At 36.3% G+C, this 18,478-nt stretch overlaps 1 protein-coding gene across 9 annotated transcripts in view; it reads left to right on the top strand.

Annotated features, from left to right (window-relative positions):
• Positions 1-1,399: 1,399 nt before the first annotated feature.
• Positions 1,400-18,478, top strand: part of plppr2a (phospholipid phosphatase related 2a) — a 54,202-nt gene continuing 37,123 nt past the window's right edge. For 3 of the 9 annotated variants that reach the window (XM_058770735.1, XM_058770740.1, XM_058770738.1), the window contains exons 1-3: positions 13,717-17,504; positions 17,582-18,095; positions 18,200-18,426. Coding sequence is in view for 3 of the 9 variants with exons in the window: in XM_058770733.1 (XP_058626716.1) it covers positions 9,265-9,333 (69 nt within the window). In the remaining 6 variants the exon portion in view is untranslated. Of the gene's footprint in view, positions 1,419-1,462; positions 1,579-8,312; positions 8,332-9,211; positions 9,334-13,716; positions 18,427-18,478 lie in introns of those variants that run through there. The other 6 variants (XM_058770741.1, XM_058770733.1, XM_058770731.1 and 3 more) reach the window with 6 other exon arrangements.

Raw genomic sequence — 18,478 nt, 5'->3', positions numbered from 1 at the left:
GATGGTTGCTAGGTGGTTGTCATAGTATTCTGCATGGTTGCTAGGGCATTGCTAGATGGTTGTCAGGGTGTTCAGGATGAATGGTTGCTATGACATTGCTAGGTGGTTGTTAGGGTGTTCTGAATTGTTGCATGGGCATTGCTAAGTTTTTCTGGATGGTTGCTAGGTGGTTGTCAGAGTGTTGTGAATGGTTGCTAGGGCATTGCTAGATGATTGTTAGGGTGTTCTGGATGAATGGTTGCTAAGGCATTGCTAGGTGGTTGTTAGGGTGTTCCGAATTTTTGCATGGGCATTGCTAAGTTGTTAGGTTTTTCTGGATGATTGCTAGGTGGTTGTTCTGGTGTTCTGGATGGTTGTTAGGACTTTACTAGGTGGTTGTTTTAGGTGTTCTGGATGGTTGCTAGGTGGTTGTCAGGGTGTTCTGGATGGTTGCTAGGGCATTGCAAGATGGTTGTTAGGGTTTTGCTTAGTTGTTAGGTTTTTTTGGATGTTTGTTAGGTGGTTGTTTAGGTGTTCTGGATGGCTATAGGGTGTTGCTAGGTGTTTGTCACAGTTTTCTGAATGGTTGCTATGGTGTAAGGGTGTTCTGGTATGGTGTTGTTAGGTAGTTGTCACTGTGTTCTGAATGATTGGTGGTTGTCAGGGTGTTCGGGATGGTTACAAGGGCGTTGCTAGATGGTTGTTAGGGTGTTCTGGCTTTGTGCAAGATTGTCACTTACTGGCTAATGTCAAAGGAGCACATCTTTAAAGGAACCCCAGAATTTTCGTTTTTGAGTATTTCTTAATCAAGCCATGTCTGTGACAAATGAAAGGCCAGAAGTCAGTCAAGGGAAAGTTGCATGACTTTGTGGAGTTCTGTTTCAATTAGTCAGACATTTCATTAAACACCTGCTATTGCCAGTTGTTTCATTAATTCCGTTGTTAAACACTGTAGCTTTTGGCAACCAATAATATGATCCCTTCCCAATTACTGGCGGTCATTTGTCTTATGTGGGTCACTGTTCATTCATTAGACTATTCGGTATGCATTAATAATATCAATACTGATGCAAGCATCACTAATGAGTGCAATGCTGCTGCTATTTGTTTTAGACATTGTAGAGGCTTTGGCACGCTTGACCCGCAGCAGATCACTTATATATACAGAATATAACATTAACCTACATTCACTACATCTCACACTGTTACCTGAATCCTCAGCGAGAGAGAGAGGGAGGAAGGCACGAATCTGAATACAAATCAGACTCTCCCCTAGACTCCCCGTTGCGCCGACTATCACGCGCGCACACGCGCACTCGCTGCAGCCGCACTGGAGAGCTGCGGTTGAGGTGACGGTTTAATCTCTCACGCCTCATTAAAGAGGGATCCGCCTGTGCGCGGTTTGCACACAGACCGTGAGCGCATCTGCGTGCGCTAAGGTGAGGAAACGCTCCGTGAGAAAAAAATCCTGCGTGGGTGGGTGGGTGCATAGACGGAAGAACGAGGAGAGGGAAGCTGGATCGGTGCACAGGAGTTCCGTGGAAAACGCACGTTATGGCTACTGCATAGGAATCCATCGCGACGGCTATAGGGTGTGAAGTAAGTCTGGCTATCCATCTAATTGTGCATGCAAACAGTTTTGGTCATTGTGGACGGTGCATGACTGTAATTTCAGGGTGCATGTGGGGGCGAGTGTGGCCGCTTTGGAGTGAGTCACCCTGGAAGGATGAGTGATGTTTCCTGCCCCATATCGCTGGAAATCAGAAGGACGTGGAGAAGGAAGGAGGGTGGTGGGGGTGTGGTATTCCCCAAACGCTAGCTCTAATTACCCTGTATAGCGAAATCCCTTTAGGGTTTTACACTTTTATTGCTTTCGCATGCATCCCCCACCTTTAATAGCTTGAAATTGCGATGCTGACGGCTGATGCATGTGGTGATTTGTAACGTGCATGTGTTTTGGGGGTGGCTCAAACCCGGAGACACGTTCAAATCAAAGATGAGACAGTAGAGCGATAGACACAGTGTAATCCAGGTGCTTACAACAGCACGCCAGCAAGAGGATTACGCTCTTGAGCATGTGTCTTTTTATTACTGGGTTGGACAAATGAAGGAATACAGAGAAGAGAGCAAGACAAGTGACAGAGTAAGTCGTGCAGCATGTCTTGGTTAGTGTTTATGAGTTGCATTTGTACAGGATGAGCTGTACAAACTGAAGGGCTGGACTTTATTTTTAAGTGATGTTTGTTAAAAGGATAGTTCATGCTCGCCCTTATTTCATTTTAAAAACCTGCATAACTTACGTCCGAGGAATACAAAAGAAGATATTTTGAAAAATGTCACAAAAAGTGATTTTTGTTGTCAGTGCACGGAAGTCAGTGGGGTTCAGTGCATTCGTGAAAATATCTTCTTTTGTGTTCTGCAGAAGAAAGATTTGTATATGCAAAGAAATAGCATATACTCTAGTACTCTATGAATAAACTCTAGTATAGGGCTGCACAGTTTGGAGGAAAATCTCATTTCGATTACTCTGATTAAAATTTTGATTGTAATTTAAATTATTTTTTATTTAAAAAGTTTGTTGGGCTGCTCAATTTGGCCCTTTTTTAAGTAGCCTAATTACATAATTGTAATTAGTAGCAGTAGTAGTGGTGGTTGTATACAATTTTTTTTTTTTTTTTAAATAAGTAAAAATACAGTATTACTGTTGTAATATTTCACTGTAAAATAATAATAATAAAAAAGTATTTTAAAAAATAATTTACAACACAATTGTAAAGTTTCAATACTAATATTTCTGGCTGTCTTAATTTCTTCATTTTCACACATTAAATCATAGAGCTTTTATTCTGGTGGAAAACCACAGGGAGCCATTTCCAAAGCTTCTGACAACAGCTGGTTTGTAAGTGCTTCTCATTATAGATTTGGGAAGATGGTTGGCACGTTGCATTCCCAAATGACATTGAAGCGACTCAAACTGAGAACAGAGATAAGTTTGTGTGGAGCAGCATTTACTGCAAACTGAGTCGCTCTGAGACACTGAAACTACTGGATTATGAGCTGCTCACATGTAAAGAAAATAGTGCTGGACTTCACTCTGAAACATGCAGCACATATATTTATCACAACCTTTGCGATCTGATAATCACACTAAGCCGTATTGCGATTTTGGTTTTATTTGATTATTAATTGTTCAGCCCATATACTTCACATTGAGACATAATTCATATTGCATTGTTTATTCAGTAATAGACATGAAAGGCGTGCTATAACCGCCCAGAACACTTTAGCAACCACCTGTTGTGTCTAATAAACAGTTCTGCAAAACTTTTGATTTTATCGGAAGATGTCAGGAGACTTCTTGTTCAGCAGTGTTCATTTTTACACAGTTTATTGTTGTAGCTTTTGTTTTAACATTTAAGCTGAAAATAATGTGCAAAATACATTCTTCTCTTTGAATATGTCTCTCCTGTTTTTTGCGAGTTGTTGAAGTCAGTTTGTTTTGGTGAAGAGGACTGCAAGAGTAATTCTTCATTATACAATTAGATGCAAGGTCAAAGACCTTGAGGAGTTGTTTTGCTGTACTTATCACCATTCTTGAATAGCAATCATTCTGAACTCTAATCTAATATGAAAGCTGAGACAGGCCATCTATATTTTTATACCTGAATCATAATGGAAAGTCAGGGCAAGCTCTGCGTTATAATGGAGTTGATCCACCCTGGGAGCCTACAATGTTTGACTGTACTAATTGAAGCTCAAGTGTCCTTTGAGGATATAACAGCCTAGTCTCAATTTGTTCAGCATAAGGGGTTAATTTTAGCCATTGCTTTTGTGTTTGTTTGTCAGCTTGGCTCTGTAGTGTAGAGGGCTGTATGATACACATGAGTTAGTCATACACAGCCAGACTTTCGACTGAAGCATGTCTGTCCCACTTTGCAGCTTTTTTCGAGCGAAACCTGTTCAGTTAGTGCCATTTGACCTCAAGAATAATGCAAACATTTGAAAAATTTTTGGACAAAAGTATTACCGTATTTAAATTTAACCAATTTTGTAATTTCATATTCAAAAGTATCATTATAATGAGTAATTCAATTTGTTACTGTTTTAGAATGACTGTTTTGAACTTTCTTATGTTTTAGAGGCCTTTACTTTTACCTTTATTTGCTGTGTTTTAGGCATGCACTGGAAAATATTTACTTTGAAAAACATTTCACTCGGAAACTGCTAGCAAACTTCACAAATAATTACAAAGAAACAGCAAGTAACACATTGAATTAAACATGAAATTTTAAAGTACAAAAACTGATATAGTATTTTCTTGTAAAACATACTCCAGTATTCTTTGTTTTATTTAAAACTTTTTAAAAATAAAATACATTGTGTGGATATTATATTTAATATATACACTGTAAAAAGTGATAAGTTGACTTAACTTAAAAAAATTGAGGAAACCCGTTGCCCGTAGTAAATGATAGTTAAAATTGTCAAGTTCGCTTAACTTTAAAAAATATATATTATTTACTTAATAATTTTAAGGCAATCGGTTTCCTCAATTTTTTTTAAGTTAAGTCAACTTATCACTTTTTACAGTGTATCGATATTTAGCATTAGTTATATTTAGCATTTTAAGGCAAAGGCGTAGACACATTGCAAGTTACAGATTTTGCCTTGATTGTATTTAACTTAAACCATGCATTTGCTTTATCATCAGTGCAAAAGTTGTAATAGTTGTAAGTTATATTGGTGAAGTTGAACTGAAATGACAGGAAGAGGAAATGCATTTAAATTTTAATTTAAAGAATTGAAATGAAAGAGATTCAGCACAGGTGCATAGGTAAAGTGTTTTTCCACCTTGGTTCACACAAAATGTAACAATAAAATATAAACTAAATTAAAAAATATATCCATCTATTCTAAGGCCTATAAACCTTGAAACTTTAAGTAATACCTTGAAACTTTAAGTAATGTCTTGAAAAACTTTGCTTTTCTAGTGGCTTTTTCATTTCTTTCATTTCAATTAAACTATCATTCAAATTCAAATTACATTGCTTTCAGCATTTCAGTATGTATTCTTTCCTGATGAATAGATAAGAACTCATCCACTCTGATATCCAGAAAGTGCACTAAGATTCTAGCTTACAATTTTGGCCACAATCTTACTATTTTTGTGTGTAACGTGCAACAGACGGCCTGTAATGAGTGCATGGCTGGTTTGTGGGTGTGCAGTCTGAGTCTACACACGAGCAGACCATATGCTAGAGCATTTCCAGACACTTTACCTGCATGCCTTTTTTTTTAAGCTTGAAGCATCTACATAATTATCAAAGCATATTAACACAAGCAAGACTAAACAAAAGCAAGTATCAAGGATAAAAACAGTCAGTGAGAGACACCCAATTTATTTTTAAACCTTCTTCCAGATTGGCCAGTTTTCTTGTTTATTTGGATGAATTTACCCCTAGAGTCTTACATTAGAGCACATCTCTTTCCTGGATTGGGATTGTGCACTTTAGCTTCCTCTTTCCTCAAAGACACTAAAACGGCACACCACATAAACAGACTTTTAGAAAACCTTCCAGTGTTGCCCGGCAACGAGGAAACGTTTCAATGCTGGTGTGCCACTCCGTTTTTTACATTATCTGAGGACTCGCACACTGACAGATGTAAAATGTTGACCGCTGTGAGCATTAGGCACTCTAAAAGCGGAGGCATGTACTAGATGCTTTCTGTCGTAGAGCTTTAGTGCCTGCCTTCATGTGATATTCATTTCCCTGTCCTGAACTCTGAGGTTTACACTGTGATGTTCAACAGACCTACTGACAAAATACTGCTCGGTGGTTCACAGACCAGTGAAAGTCCAGTCCTAGAGAGTTCTGGGTCAGTTTAGACCATCTGTTCGTAAATGAATACTAGGGTAAAGGGGCTTTGTAAGTGCTACTTAGATTTTAACCCACTACAAATGGTTGCATCATTTGTTCTCAGTAGTTAGTCTTGTAGGTCATAAGCTCTCTGTCAAGTAAAGAGTAGTCACTTAATTTGACGTCTACCTTAACTGATCCAATAAGCTGCCTGATCTAGATTGTAAACAGTAACAGTACGTCTTGTAGTATTTCAGTTTACCATTTATAAACCTTTTTTGGGTCTTGTAACTGTCAATGGGGGAAAAAAAATGTTCTATTCAGCATAAACAAGAACAGGAAGTACAATAAATAAATAATCATGGAATGCAATAAATAGCATATTTAAATATGTAAATAATAAATATTTTCTACTTATATAGGTTTGGAGAAGTGATGTTTTGTCTGAGATTAATTACTACAATTCATATAATTCATAGAATTAGCTACTGATAATAATATATATATATATATATATATATATATATATATATATATATATATATATATATATACAGTGGGGCAAAAAAGTATTTAGTCAGCCACCAATTGTGCAAGTTCTCCCACTTAAAAAGATGAGAGAGGCCTGTAATTTTCATCATAGGTATACCTCAACTATGAGAGACAAAATGAGAAAAAAAAAAATCCAGAAAATCACATTGTAGGATTTTTAAAGTATTAATTGGTAAATTCCTCGGTAAAATAAGTATTTGGTCACTTACAAACAAGCAAGATTTCTGGCTCTCACAGACCTGTAACTTCTTCTTTAAGAGGCTCCTCTGTCGTCCACTCGTTACCTGTATTAATGGAATCTGTTTGAACTTGTTATCAGTATAAAAGACACCTGTCCACAACCTCAAACAGTCCAACTCCAAACTCCACCATGGCCAAGACCAAAGAGCTGTCAAAGGACACCAGAAACAAAATTGTAGACCTGCACCAGGCTGGGAAGACTGACTCTGCAATAGGTAAGCAGCTTGGTGTGAAGAAATCAACTGTGGGAGCAATTATTAGAAAATGGAAGACATACAAGACCACTGATAATCTCCCTCGATCTGGGGCTCCATGCAAGATCTCACCCCGTGGGGTCAAAATGATCACAAGAACTGTGAGCAAAATCCCAGAACCACACGGGGACCTAGTGAATGACCTGCAGAGAGCTGGGACCAAAGTAACAAAGGCTACCATCAGTAACACACTGCGCCGCCAGGGACTCAAATCCTGCAGTGCCAGGCGTGTCCCCTGCTTAAGCCAGTACATGTCCGGGCCCGTCTGAAGTTTGCTAGAGAGCATTTGGATGATCCAGAAGAGGATTGGGAGAATGTCATATGGTCAGATGAAACCAAAATAGAACTTTTGGTAAAAACTCAAAGAATGCTGAGTTGCATCCAAAGAACACCATACCTACTGTGAAGCATGGGGTGGAAACATCATGCTTTGGGGCTGTTTTTCTGCAAAGGGACCAGGACGACTGATCCGTGTAAACGAAAGAATGAATGGGGCTATGTATCGTGAGATTTTGAGTGAAAACCTCGTTCCATCAGCAAGGGCATTGAAGATGAAACGTGGCTGGGTCTTTCAGCATGACAATGATCCCAAACACACCGCCCGGGCAATGAAGGAGTGGCTTCGTAAGAAGCATTTCAAGGTCCTGGAGTGGCCTAGCCAGTCTCCAGATCTCAACCCCATCGAAAATCTTTGGAGGAGTTGAAAGTCCGTGTTGTCCAGCGACAGCCCCAAAACATTACTGCTCTAGAGGAGATCTGCATGGAGGAATGGGCCAGAATACCAGCAACAGTGTGTGAAGACTTACAGAAAATTTACTGTATATGTACTCAATACTTGGTAGGGGCTCCTTTTGCTTTAATTACTGCCTCAATTCGGCGTGGCATGGAGGTGATCAGTTTGTGGCACTGCTGAGGTGGTATGGAAGCCCAGGTTTCTTTGACAGTGGCCTTCAGCTCATCTGCGTTTTTGGTCTCTTGTTTCTCATTTTCCTCTTGACAATACCCAATAGATTCTCTATGGAGTTCAGTTCTGGTGAGTTTGCTGCCAGTCAAGCACACCAACACCATGGTCATTTAACCAACTTTTGGTGCTTTTGGCAGTGTGGGCAGGTGCCTAATCCTGCTGGAAAATGAAATCAGCATCTTTAAAAAGCTGGTCAGCAGAAGGAAGCATGAAGTGCTCCAACATTTCTTGGTAAACGGGTGCAGTGACTTTGGTTTTCAAAAAACACAATGGACCAACACCAGCAGATGACATTGTACCCCAAATCATCAAAGACTGTGGAAACTTAACACTGGACTTCAAGCAACTTGGGCTACGAGCTTCTCCACCCTTCCTCCAGACTCTAGGACCTTGGTTTCCAAACGAAATACAAAACTTGCTCTCATCTGAAAAGAGGACTTTGGACCACTGGGCAACAGTCCAGTTCTTCTTCTCCTTAGCCCAGGTAAGACGCCTCTGACGTTGTCTGTGGTTCAGGAGAGAACAAATGTAGCCAAATTCCTTGACACGTCTGTGTGTGGCGGCTCTTGATGCCTTGACCCCAGCCTCAGTCCATTCCTTGTGAAGTTCACCCAAATTCTTGAATCGATTTTGCTTGACAATCCTCATAAGGCTGCGGTTCTCTCGGTTGGTTGTGCTTCTTTTTCTTCCACACTTTTTCCTTCCACTCAACTTTCTGTTAACATGCTTGGATACAGCACTCTGTGAACAGCCAGCTTCTTTGGCAATGGATGTTTGTGGCTTACCCTCCTTGTGAAGGGTGTCAATGATTGTCTTCTGGACAACTGTCAGATCAGCAGTCTTCCCCATGATTGTGTAGCCTAGTGAACAAAACTGAGAGACTGTTTTGAAGGCTCAGGAAACCTTTGCAGGTGTTTTGAGTTGATTAGCTGATTGGCATGTCACCATATTAAACTGTGGGTATATATATAAATAGTATATTTAGAATTTTCAAATACACATTTTAATGCACAAATCTAAATATTTTATGAATTTTAATAAACAAAATGTATTTATTTTAATTAATATGATTATTTTTATTAATATGCCTGTATAAAAAATAAAATATATTAAAACACAGATAAACATAAAAATGAACCTTGGAAGTGTGTGACACAAAACATGGGCTCTCAGTTTAATCTGATTGGACATTTTTGTTTTCTGATCACCTGTGTAAATATTTAGTTTCTACGTAGGGTTATGGGGTTGTGTTTTGATGTAGTCATGCAGGAGAATATCCTTCAGACGGGCAAAGGACAATTAAGTTATTGTAACTGAGATTTCTAGCTCCTGACCTGTTCTTTCTTTCTCTTTCATGTGAGAAGAATAAAGTGGGAGTGTGAGAGGAGGAACAGAGCAGAAAGAAGCGGGGTCTACAATGGCAGCAGAAGAGAAACCTGCTGTGAAGAGCAGTAGCTCCATTTTACCATGTTTCCTATTTGTGGAGGTGAGTTATCCTACAGCCTTAACCTTAACCCTAACTATAATCCAGACTTTATCAAGTTATATCAGGATGTTTAATGAACTCTGAATGGGCTCACAGAAAAGATATGAGGTTGTTATGTCATGGCCTAAAAGGAAGTGAAGCTCAAACAAGTCTGATCAAAACTGTTAAAGATATACAAAGAGAGGCTATAGATATTTCCTTTGTGTTGATTCAGATTAGTTTTACATCATGTGATTTTGCGGGTCATAGTTCACCCTATTTGAAGAAAACATACTGCATTATCTTTAATAAATGAATTTAAAAAAAAATAAACATGCATATACATTTCATTTTTCATTTTGAAAAGTGTGGTCAGTTCTCTAGGCTATGTATAAACAAATATAAATAAAATAAAAAATCAGTAAAACAGTTTAAAAAATTTTTAAATAATTGTTTATATTTTAATCTGTTTTAAATGTAATATACAGAATTTGACACAGAAGAAACTTCCATCTAACCTCGCTCTTTTTCAACGTTAAACTGACGCTTCACGCTGGAATTCACGCTCTGCTTCTGTGAACAGTAAACCTGATCTCACATAATTCCGTGTAATGGATCCATGCGTGGAGCACGGCTGATGCCTGTCACTGACTTGCGTTGGTATCACTTCTGTGAGCCCATCACAGAATTTTCGGAGATTCCGTGATACCACAGATTCGGAGTTAAGGGTCCGTGGTCATTACACGGACTTCTGTGAGACCAGGTTGCAACAGTAAACCCCGCCTACTTTGATTTGATTGAATTAATTTGACATTGACAAGTGCTGTTAGACTGCTGAGGCAGACCAAGCTGAAAATCTAACTTTTGAACCTTTTTGTCATGCTAAAAAAATTAGCGCTACATAATGTATTGCAGCAGATCAGTGCAAAAATATTAAATATTGGAGGGGACAGATTGGCCATTATAGTATACTATTATAGTTTTATGTATATCTATATCTATATATCTATATCTATATATCTATATCTATATATATATATATATATATATATATATATATATATATATATATATATATATATATATATAGTCTATAGTGGTTATGGCCCTTATCTATCTATCTATAGATATATAGATGTATAGATATATTATTTCACCTTTTTCAGTGCTGTTTACAATGACTGACAAAATGAATTAAAGGAATTAAATGGTTTCTATGATTTAAGGAAGAAATAATTCATTTCCAAATGTTAAATTTCTTTCATTCTTTGTTTCTTGAAGGATGGAAAGATAATGTCTTGAATTGTTTTTGTGCGTGTTATTGTGTGTGCGTGTGCATGTTTTTGTGTGCACTAATGTTGCGTGTGCATCAAAAACACATCACGACACTTGCCTCCGCTGTTGTTACTATGGCTACCAATCAGCTGGATCTCTGTCCTGTGTCTGTATCCTTCTTGTGCTATATAATTTTTAGATGCTCTCTCTCCCACACGTGTAAATCTTCTCTTTCCTTCCTTCTTCAGCTTTCTTGCAGTAATACGCCCGCACATGCATTCACACACAGACATACAGTATTGTGCTCTTGCAGCATGCATATACGATTCTTTGATAAGCAACAGTCGTTTTTCATTTCTTTTTTTGTGTAGCACATTCAACTATTGCTATGACTCACTTTAGCAAGGCGAAGCAAAAGACTGGGATTGTGAAAGAAACAAAACAGCCAGTTATGTTGTAGTCTGTTCCTGATTATTATTGAATTATTGAATTGTAGTCAGAAATGTAATTTAGATTACTCGTTTTAGGTAATGTATTCAGACTATTTTTGGATTACTTTTAGATTATTTATGACCTAACTTGTTTATAGATTTGAATGGGATTATTGTTATAAAAAACAAAGAGAAATAAAATATATTCCAGTCTTTGTTATCAATATCATGAAATGCATTAAACATTACATAACATCAGTGTTTCCCAAATCTGGGGTAAATGACGAAACTGCAGAGGAGTCGTGAGCTGATGAAAATCTTATAATTAATTAAATCATAAAAATGTAAATTAAAATAATTTAATTTAGTTTTTTGATGTTTTTTACACTTGAAATAGTTTTAACATCAGAGAACTGTGAGCATGTGTAAATGTGTTCAGTTATTGAAATATTATCTTTAAATCTCTGAGAAATAAATAAAATATATATATATATATATATATATATATATATATATATAAAAGTTTGGGAATCCTTGTATCACATGACATAAAAACAGCAATTTGTCATAATGTACATTCTTTTTTCAACATCTGAAAAATGTTCGTGCTGCTCTTCTATCATACTATAGAAAATCGTGACCAAGAACACCAAAAAAGGCACCAAGGTGAAAAGGTTTTTTCTATCTTCCCCTCAGCCGTATCCCAGATATTGTATTGTGTTGATGGCAAAGACAGTAAATTTAGATATATGATGACAGAATTTACATTTTTATGAAATTGTCGGTTTTGCCTCAGTGGATTTGTGATGCTGAAGAAGAAATGAGCTTTGTACCTCCTGTAAAATCCAGTAGAGGGCACAACACTGCAGCAGGTGCTTTAGTGACTTTGAAGACAGTAAAAAAATCTTTGTTTACATCAGTTTGGTTTATATTTAAATTAATAAATATTGTTAACGTGAAGTGAAATTGTTAATTAGTTTATCTATGGATGTGAAGTTTTGTTTGTGTGTCTCTGTGGGTCTGGTTTTGCCTACTGTGTGGTAAGCAAATATCCACAAAGCTAGTAGAACCTGATAATAGCTGCATTGTTATGGGGGAAACAGTTTAAAAATGTGCTTTAAAAAGCATTAAATACTAAACAAGCAAGATTTGAAAAGTAAAGGTAATACATCTGATAATCAGTCGATCTTTGGCAGTGAGTGATAGCAGAGTTTCTCTGGCTTCTTTGATAGCAACATGGAGATCTACAAAGGCGCTGGAAAATGAAAGGAATAAAAATTGATTTTTTAAAAAAGACTTTGACATTTGAACTGGCAGGTCGCTGATGAGCATTGTGGGAGTTGAGCAGTTTGACTCAGTACGAGGATAAAAGACGAACAGCGGGAAGGCAGAGAAACACTGTTGCTCTTGACGGATGAAAGAAGAGCATAGAAGACTTGTAGAAAGAGAGGACAAGAAAAGCACAACTTGGCAGCGTCCTAAATTACTTGAATTTGCTGGAGCAGCTTCTCAGCGGGATAATGTTTATTTACAGCTGAGAATCCACTGCGCACATGCTGAAACACACACTAAATAACAGACTGATCACACATCTGCATCTATGCCTGTGGTCTCTTATCAAGCCGCTAATTGTGAAGCAACAACAAACATGTTGAAACATTTTTCGTTTTGTGCAGAAAATGCTCGAATTCTAATTGAAACAAGACTGTTGCTATTTTATCAAAATTCCTAAAGAAAAACAAAGGATGTATCTATATGATCCTGCTGATTTTATTTGCTGGTTTAAGATGGTCTCCCAAACTCCCAAACATGCTGGTGTTCAGTTAGAAAAGAGTCCAAAACCCTAAAGCCTGCCTGCCTAAAGATGTTTGTGGACAACAGCTAAGACTGCACTCATTACAGATCATATTTTTGCATCCATCTATCATCACACAGTAAAAGTATAAGGTACATGGCGTTCTTTGGTGCTGTTTAGTTCTGCTCATCAGGCAGAATAAAAGGCCGTAATGAGCTATGAATAAGAGGAGAGATGAGCTGTCATTCAAACAGCTAGACAACCTTCAGTGTCTGCCAGCATGAAGAGAGACAACTCTAAAAATACTCTGGAAGACTGATTTCAGGCCCAATTAGAGCCGAGACATTTGAATGACACTAAGATTATGTGTCATATCTATCTATCTATCTATCTATCTATCTATCTATCTATCTATCTATTCTTCATTTTGTGAGCTATAACTGAAATTTGATATATTTTAAGAAAGCATATATAAGCATGTTTTAAGCATAAAAGCATGTATTAAGAAATATAAAAAGTAATATAAATGCATATAAAACAATATAAGTATTATTATTCTTACTATAAATAAAATATGAATATAAATATTTTACATTGAAATGTATTCACATTATTTTAAAAATAAAAATAGAATGAATATGAATAATATTGTTAATGATAACAATATAAAAATAAATAATATTAATAAAATATATTCAAGTAAAAATATATTTCATTTTTAAATAAGAATATATTATTATTATTAATAAATTAAAATACAAATATTGTATTTTTAAATAAAATATGAATATAAATAAAGTATAAATAATATAAATATAGATTATAATTAAAATATATTCAAATTAAAAATCATTTCATTTTGAAATTAAAATAACAATAAATAGTATCAATAATAATAATATATTAAAATTAAAAAATATTTAAAAAATAAAATAAAATTAGTATAAATTAAATCTGTATGCACTGTATTTAATGTACTGTAGATATACTATGTCCTAAATATCAGAACTGGAAACCAAATTCTTATATTTGAGCCTGTAGTTTCCTCCAGAGCTGATATTGTGTTTCACAGATTTCCAGCTGCACGCCGCTCTTGAACTCTGAATCAGAAAGAGGTCAGAATGCTCTGAGGACTCGTACCATCTCAAACAGGCTCTGAAACAAATCTTCGGTTCACCACATTTTTCCCGAGATTACAGCACATCTGTCATCCTTAATTTATGACAGCGATGAATCTTGTCCTTTGGAAGTCCCTCTCTCCGCTCTCCTCCAAACACAATCAAGCGTGTCCTCCGCAGCGCTTCTCCAAACCGTGGAGTCGCCTGTCAGCTTTGCTTATGGTGATGCTGTGGTTAATACGGCGGCGGTCTCTATTGATCTGTCTTGACTTGTTTGCTGTATGCTCCACAATAGAGAAGTGCATATATTACAGAGAAAATATTCATATGCATAACACATATTAACCTGTCTTCTTTTGTTCATGTTTGGTACAGTTATGTTTCCATGATACATTTTAGACTGATCTGAACTTTTATCTCCAGCTAAACTATCCAGAACTGAGTGATGACAGAAGAGTAATGTTGAATTTTGCTGGCTGTGGAGAAACATGTTGCCATATGGAATATTCCTCCCCCCGCTCTCTAATTAGACTGTTTGAGTGAACACAGAGCTGCAGAGTGATTCTGGCACAGTGCGCTTAATGATCGTTTCATGAACTCGTGCCAAATAAGAGCAGCATGTTCCAGTGAGATGCTATTTTAAAATTTGAGCTGAATATTTCCAATGAATGAATGAATGGAAGATAACATCATAATAATAATATAATTTTTATTTTTTATTTTTATTCTCTTATTATATAACTATTATTTATTTGTTAATTTAATTTAGGCCTATTTTATTGTCCAGAATCATAACTCTGATAACATGTCTCATCAACAAATCACACAATCTAAGATATTATTCATTTTTGTAGCACAGTTATTCATCAACGTACAGTTCCATACACTCTTAGAAGAGATCGAAACTTTAGAGTTCAAAAAAGAACTTTAAAGTGCAAATATAAACTTCTAGCTATCAAAAAGGTTCAAAGTTGAACTTAAAGGTTCTATAATGATCCACTGGTTATTTAGCAGTTATTTTTAGAACCTTTGTTGTGGTAAAAGGTTCATATTAGAACCTAGCATAGTTAAGGTTCTTTCATGAACCTTTTCTAAGATGCACTGTAAAGACTAGACTGAGTTCAGTTAGAACACCATTTGCTTGTTACATTGGTAAATTACTAATTCACATACTCCGTATTAATGAATTTACTTTTATTCAGTTACTAATTGTGATGTCAGATGCAGTTCTGGCCTCCGTTGATACAAGTTGATACAATGTGTTTCGTCTTTGCCCCATGACCACCTCACATATGTCTAAATTGCACAATAACCTTTAGTTCAGTTTTATGTTCATAAATGAACAAGAAGCTATTCTGTGTTAAATTGAGAGGGTGAAGTGAAATTCTTACCCCCAAAAATAGACTTTGTTCAGTAGGCTATCTTCATATTTTACAGCTGTACATCCTTTAAATTTTCCCCACACCACATTCAACCTTCAAATCTCAGAAAGCCTACTAATTCAGCTCAGAACATGACAAGTGACAAAAGCGAATAATTTTAAATGAATCTGGTTGGCAAAACATCTTTTAGACATGATCAGTTTGGGCACATGTTTATATTATTGAGGAACACCATTATGTCATTCTGTAACACTCCTTCAAATGTGAAGCATATCTATGTGTTGTGTAAGGTTTCATCAGCAAGATTATTTTTCTTTCTTTCTTTCTTTCTTTAATTCTTTCTTTCTTTATTAGTAGCCTAGTTGTTTTACTATTACTATTATTATCATTATTAGGCTAATGTTATTGTTATTATTATTATCATTATTACTATTATGATTATATTGTTTTGATTTTGAGAATAAAAACAAACAGAACAAAAACATTTAAACCAGGCCGAAGGTTTCTGGGCTTAATACGCAAGTTGCGTAACGCAACGTAAAGCACTGAAACTGTTTCGCGCAAGATCAGTGGTCGCGCGGAAAAACCGTTAAACATTCAAGCACCGGCACTGAGTGGAGCAGCACGCATATCTGAGGTAAGACAACAAAACCTTTCAAATAAACTGACCTTTTTGAAAAGCTATTAAAATAACACTTGCGTAATGTTATAATTGTGTGTTACATGATGAATAAATGACGAGGGGCCACAGAATGGTAGAAAAATTAAAAACACACGATGATAATGTGGCCACAATATTAAGTCAATTTACCGGTCCAGAGTTAATTATTCCACGTATACCACGGTTACTACACCTCAAGACCTTTTCTCAGATGTTGTATTTCAAGACCTTAGTCTGTTGGTTACCAGAGCACTCGCGTAATGATTATTTTCACCAACAGAGGGCGCTGTGAGCTACATTGATTGCTTGGTCACGTGCCGCTACTTCATTCATGAAGAACTGAACCTGGACCACAGCAGGGCGTGGAACTATGATGTCACTTTGTAGGCAAAAACCCGGAAGCGAGTGCATTTTAGCACTTCTGGTTCCATCGTCCCAGAGTCAATGGGTTTTTTGAGTGGGATTTTGGTTAAATCCCTTAAATAAGGTCAGACAGGCACAAGATACTGTCACGTTTTATTCTACGACATAAAACACACCAGTTAACGTTACACCACACTCGTGATTTTTTTTAAACTGTTACGTTTCTTAAAAAAGACAGTTGCTAACAAGTTGCTAAATGGGACTACAGGCGCTGTCGGAGACATTCAACATCATCATGCCGAACAGTTTATCAGTTTAGAGTATTTTCCAGTTGTAGTATAATTTGTAATTCAATTAATTGTAGAATAACCAATAAATAGTTTCGCGCATTTTATATTGTTGTTCAACAATGTTTTTTTGCTTTGCCCCGAAATGTGACACAAGTCTTCGGATGGAAGATGCTCGAATTTATCACTTACTGACGTGGAGACTCTGGGTTCAGACCATAAAGTAAACTCATACGATTATTACATGTAAACACCACATTTACCGGCTTTACTTGTGAAAGTGAAACTTTAATGATGCATAGTGCTTAAAGCCACGATAAAATTAAATGTTTACGGCCGCATGAAGTGCTTTCAAGTTAAGATTTTCATTTATTCACTATACTATTTATTATTAATGTCACATTTCAGCTTTAGTTTGGCTCTAGTTTTGTATTTATTCCAGTTTATATGAAAAGCTTCATGTAGCGTGGATTAAAATTCATATACAGAGTAAATACGTTTCACTGAACATGTTAAAAATAAGTTGCCGGGAGCGTGGTGGTCGTGACGTTGAAGGCGAGCGACCGTGGTGCTGTAGTTCGTTTATAGCCTAAGTTTAGCTTTTCAGTTCTGGTGCTTTTATTTAGGCTTCAAAATTCGTTAAAGTTATATTATTTTGTGAAGATTATCTTGATGGACAAAACGTGTAAGATTCATGAACTATGATTGAACACAAAGCTTATTTTTTGCGATAATCCAAAAGCCTATGGAAAAATCCTATTGGCTTTTTGTCGAGGAACCAGTTTCATGCTAACAGCCGATTCCGCCTACAAAGTGATGTCATAGTTCCCCCACTCTATTATCGTCAATTCTCAAAAGAGACACCGTTGACCCTATCAAGGTAGTATGTTGAATTAAAATAATACTGTTTATACTTTATAACAGACTTTATAACTATGACTCCTGTTGTTTTAACAGAGACTGAAATTGATGGAGACGCTTTAATGGACCTAAAGGTGCAATAGGCCTTCAGAAAAAATGTTTGTTATTCTGGTTGAAAGTCTCTTCACATCCTGATAGCAATCAATAAGTTAAGTGGTCTAAATGTATTTATCTGTATTTATATATTCTGTGGAAGATGTAGGACCAAGAAATGTTCGTCCAATCAAAACATTCGGTCCGAGCGTTTTAATTGGCTTTCCTACCTGCCTGTCAACGTATGTATTAGCATACCCTGTGTCAGGTCAGGTGTCCACATGTTTAGCCGAACTATATTGTTATCTTTGCAAATCATTGAGCTGGTTTTACCATACTAACATGCACCTTTCTGCAAACTTTTTTGTAGGACTTTCTATTGATATTTCACCTGGATCAATCTCAAGACAACATATTGCTTGTTTGTAACAACATATTGTAGCAAAAAAAAAGACTTGAGAGCAAAGATTTTTTTTCTTTGACAGGACAAAGCACACAAGATCAAAAATAATGCAAGGTCTGTTTGATTAGATGTGCACATATACATGGTATTTTCCACAATGCAGTAAGTTTATAATTTTAGAGAATGATTAGGGTAAAAATGTTTTTCTCTATTTTCAGGTATACAAGAGGCGAACACAACAAGGTGTCTTCAACCCTTGTTACCAAATACCATTTCTTGAGAGAAAAGAGTGGCAGAGGATGTGCTTAAAAACAAATTTAAAAAAAAGAAAGATCACCTTTGATTAATGTTGAAGAAATAAATGAAATTTGTTGCAGGTTCAGCAAAGTAAGAAAACAGATCATTTTACCAGGAGTCCATCAAAAATATGGCAATCACTGTAGAGGTAGGTTTGTTAAAATAAAGTGACACTTCAATGCTTACATTTCTATTATCCT

The sequence above is a fragment of the Onychostoma macrolepis genome, chromosome 03, assembly GCF_012432095.1.
Source record: "Onychostoma macrolepis isolate SWU-2019 chromosome 03, ASM1243209v1, whole genome shotgun sequence".
Classification (NCBI taxonomy): Eukaryota; Metazoa; Chordata; class Actinopteri; order Cypriniformes; family Cyprinidae; genus Onychostoma; species Onychostoma macrolepis.
Note: the sequence above shows the minus strand (reverse complement) of the source record. Positions and strands in the feature narration are given on the sequence as shown.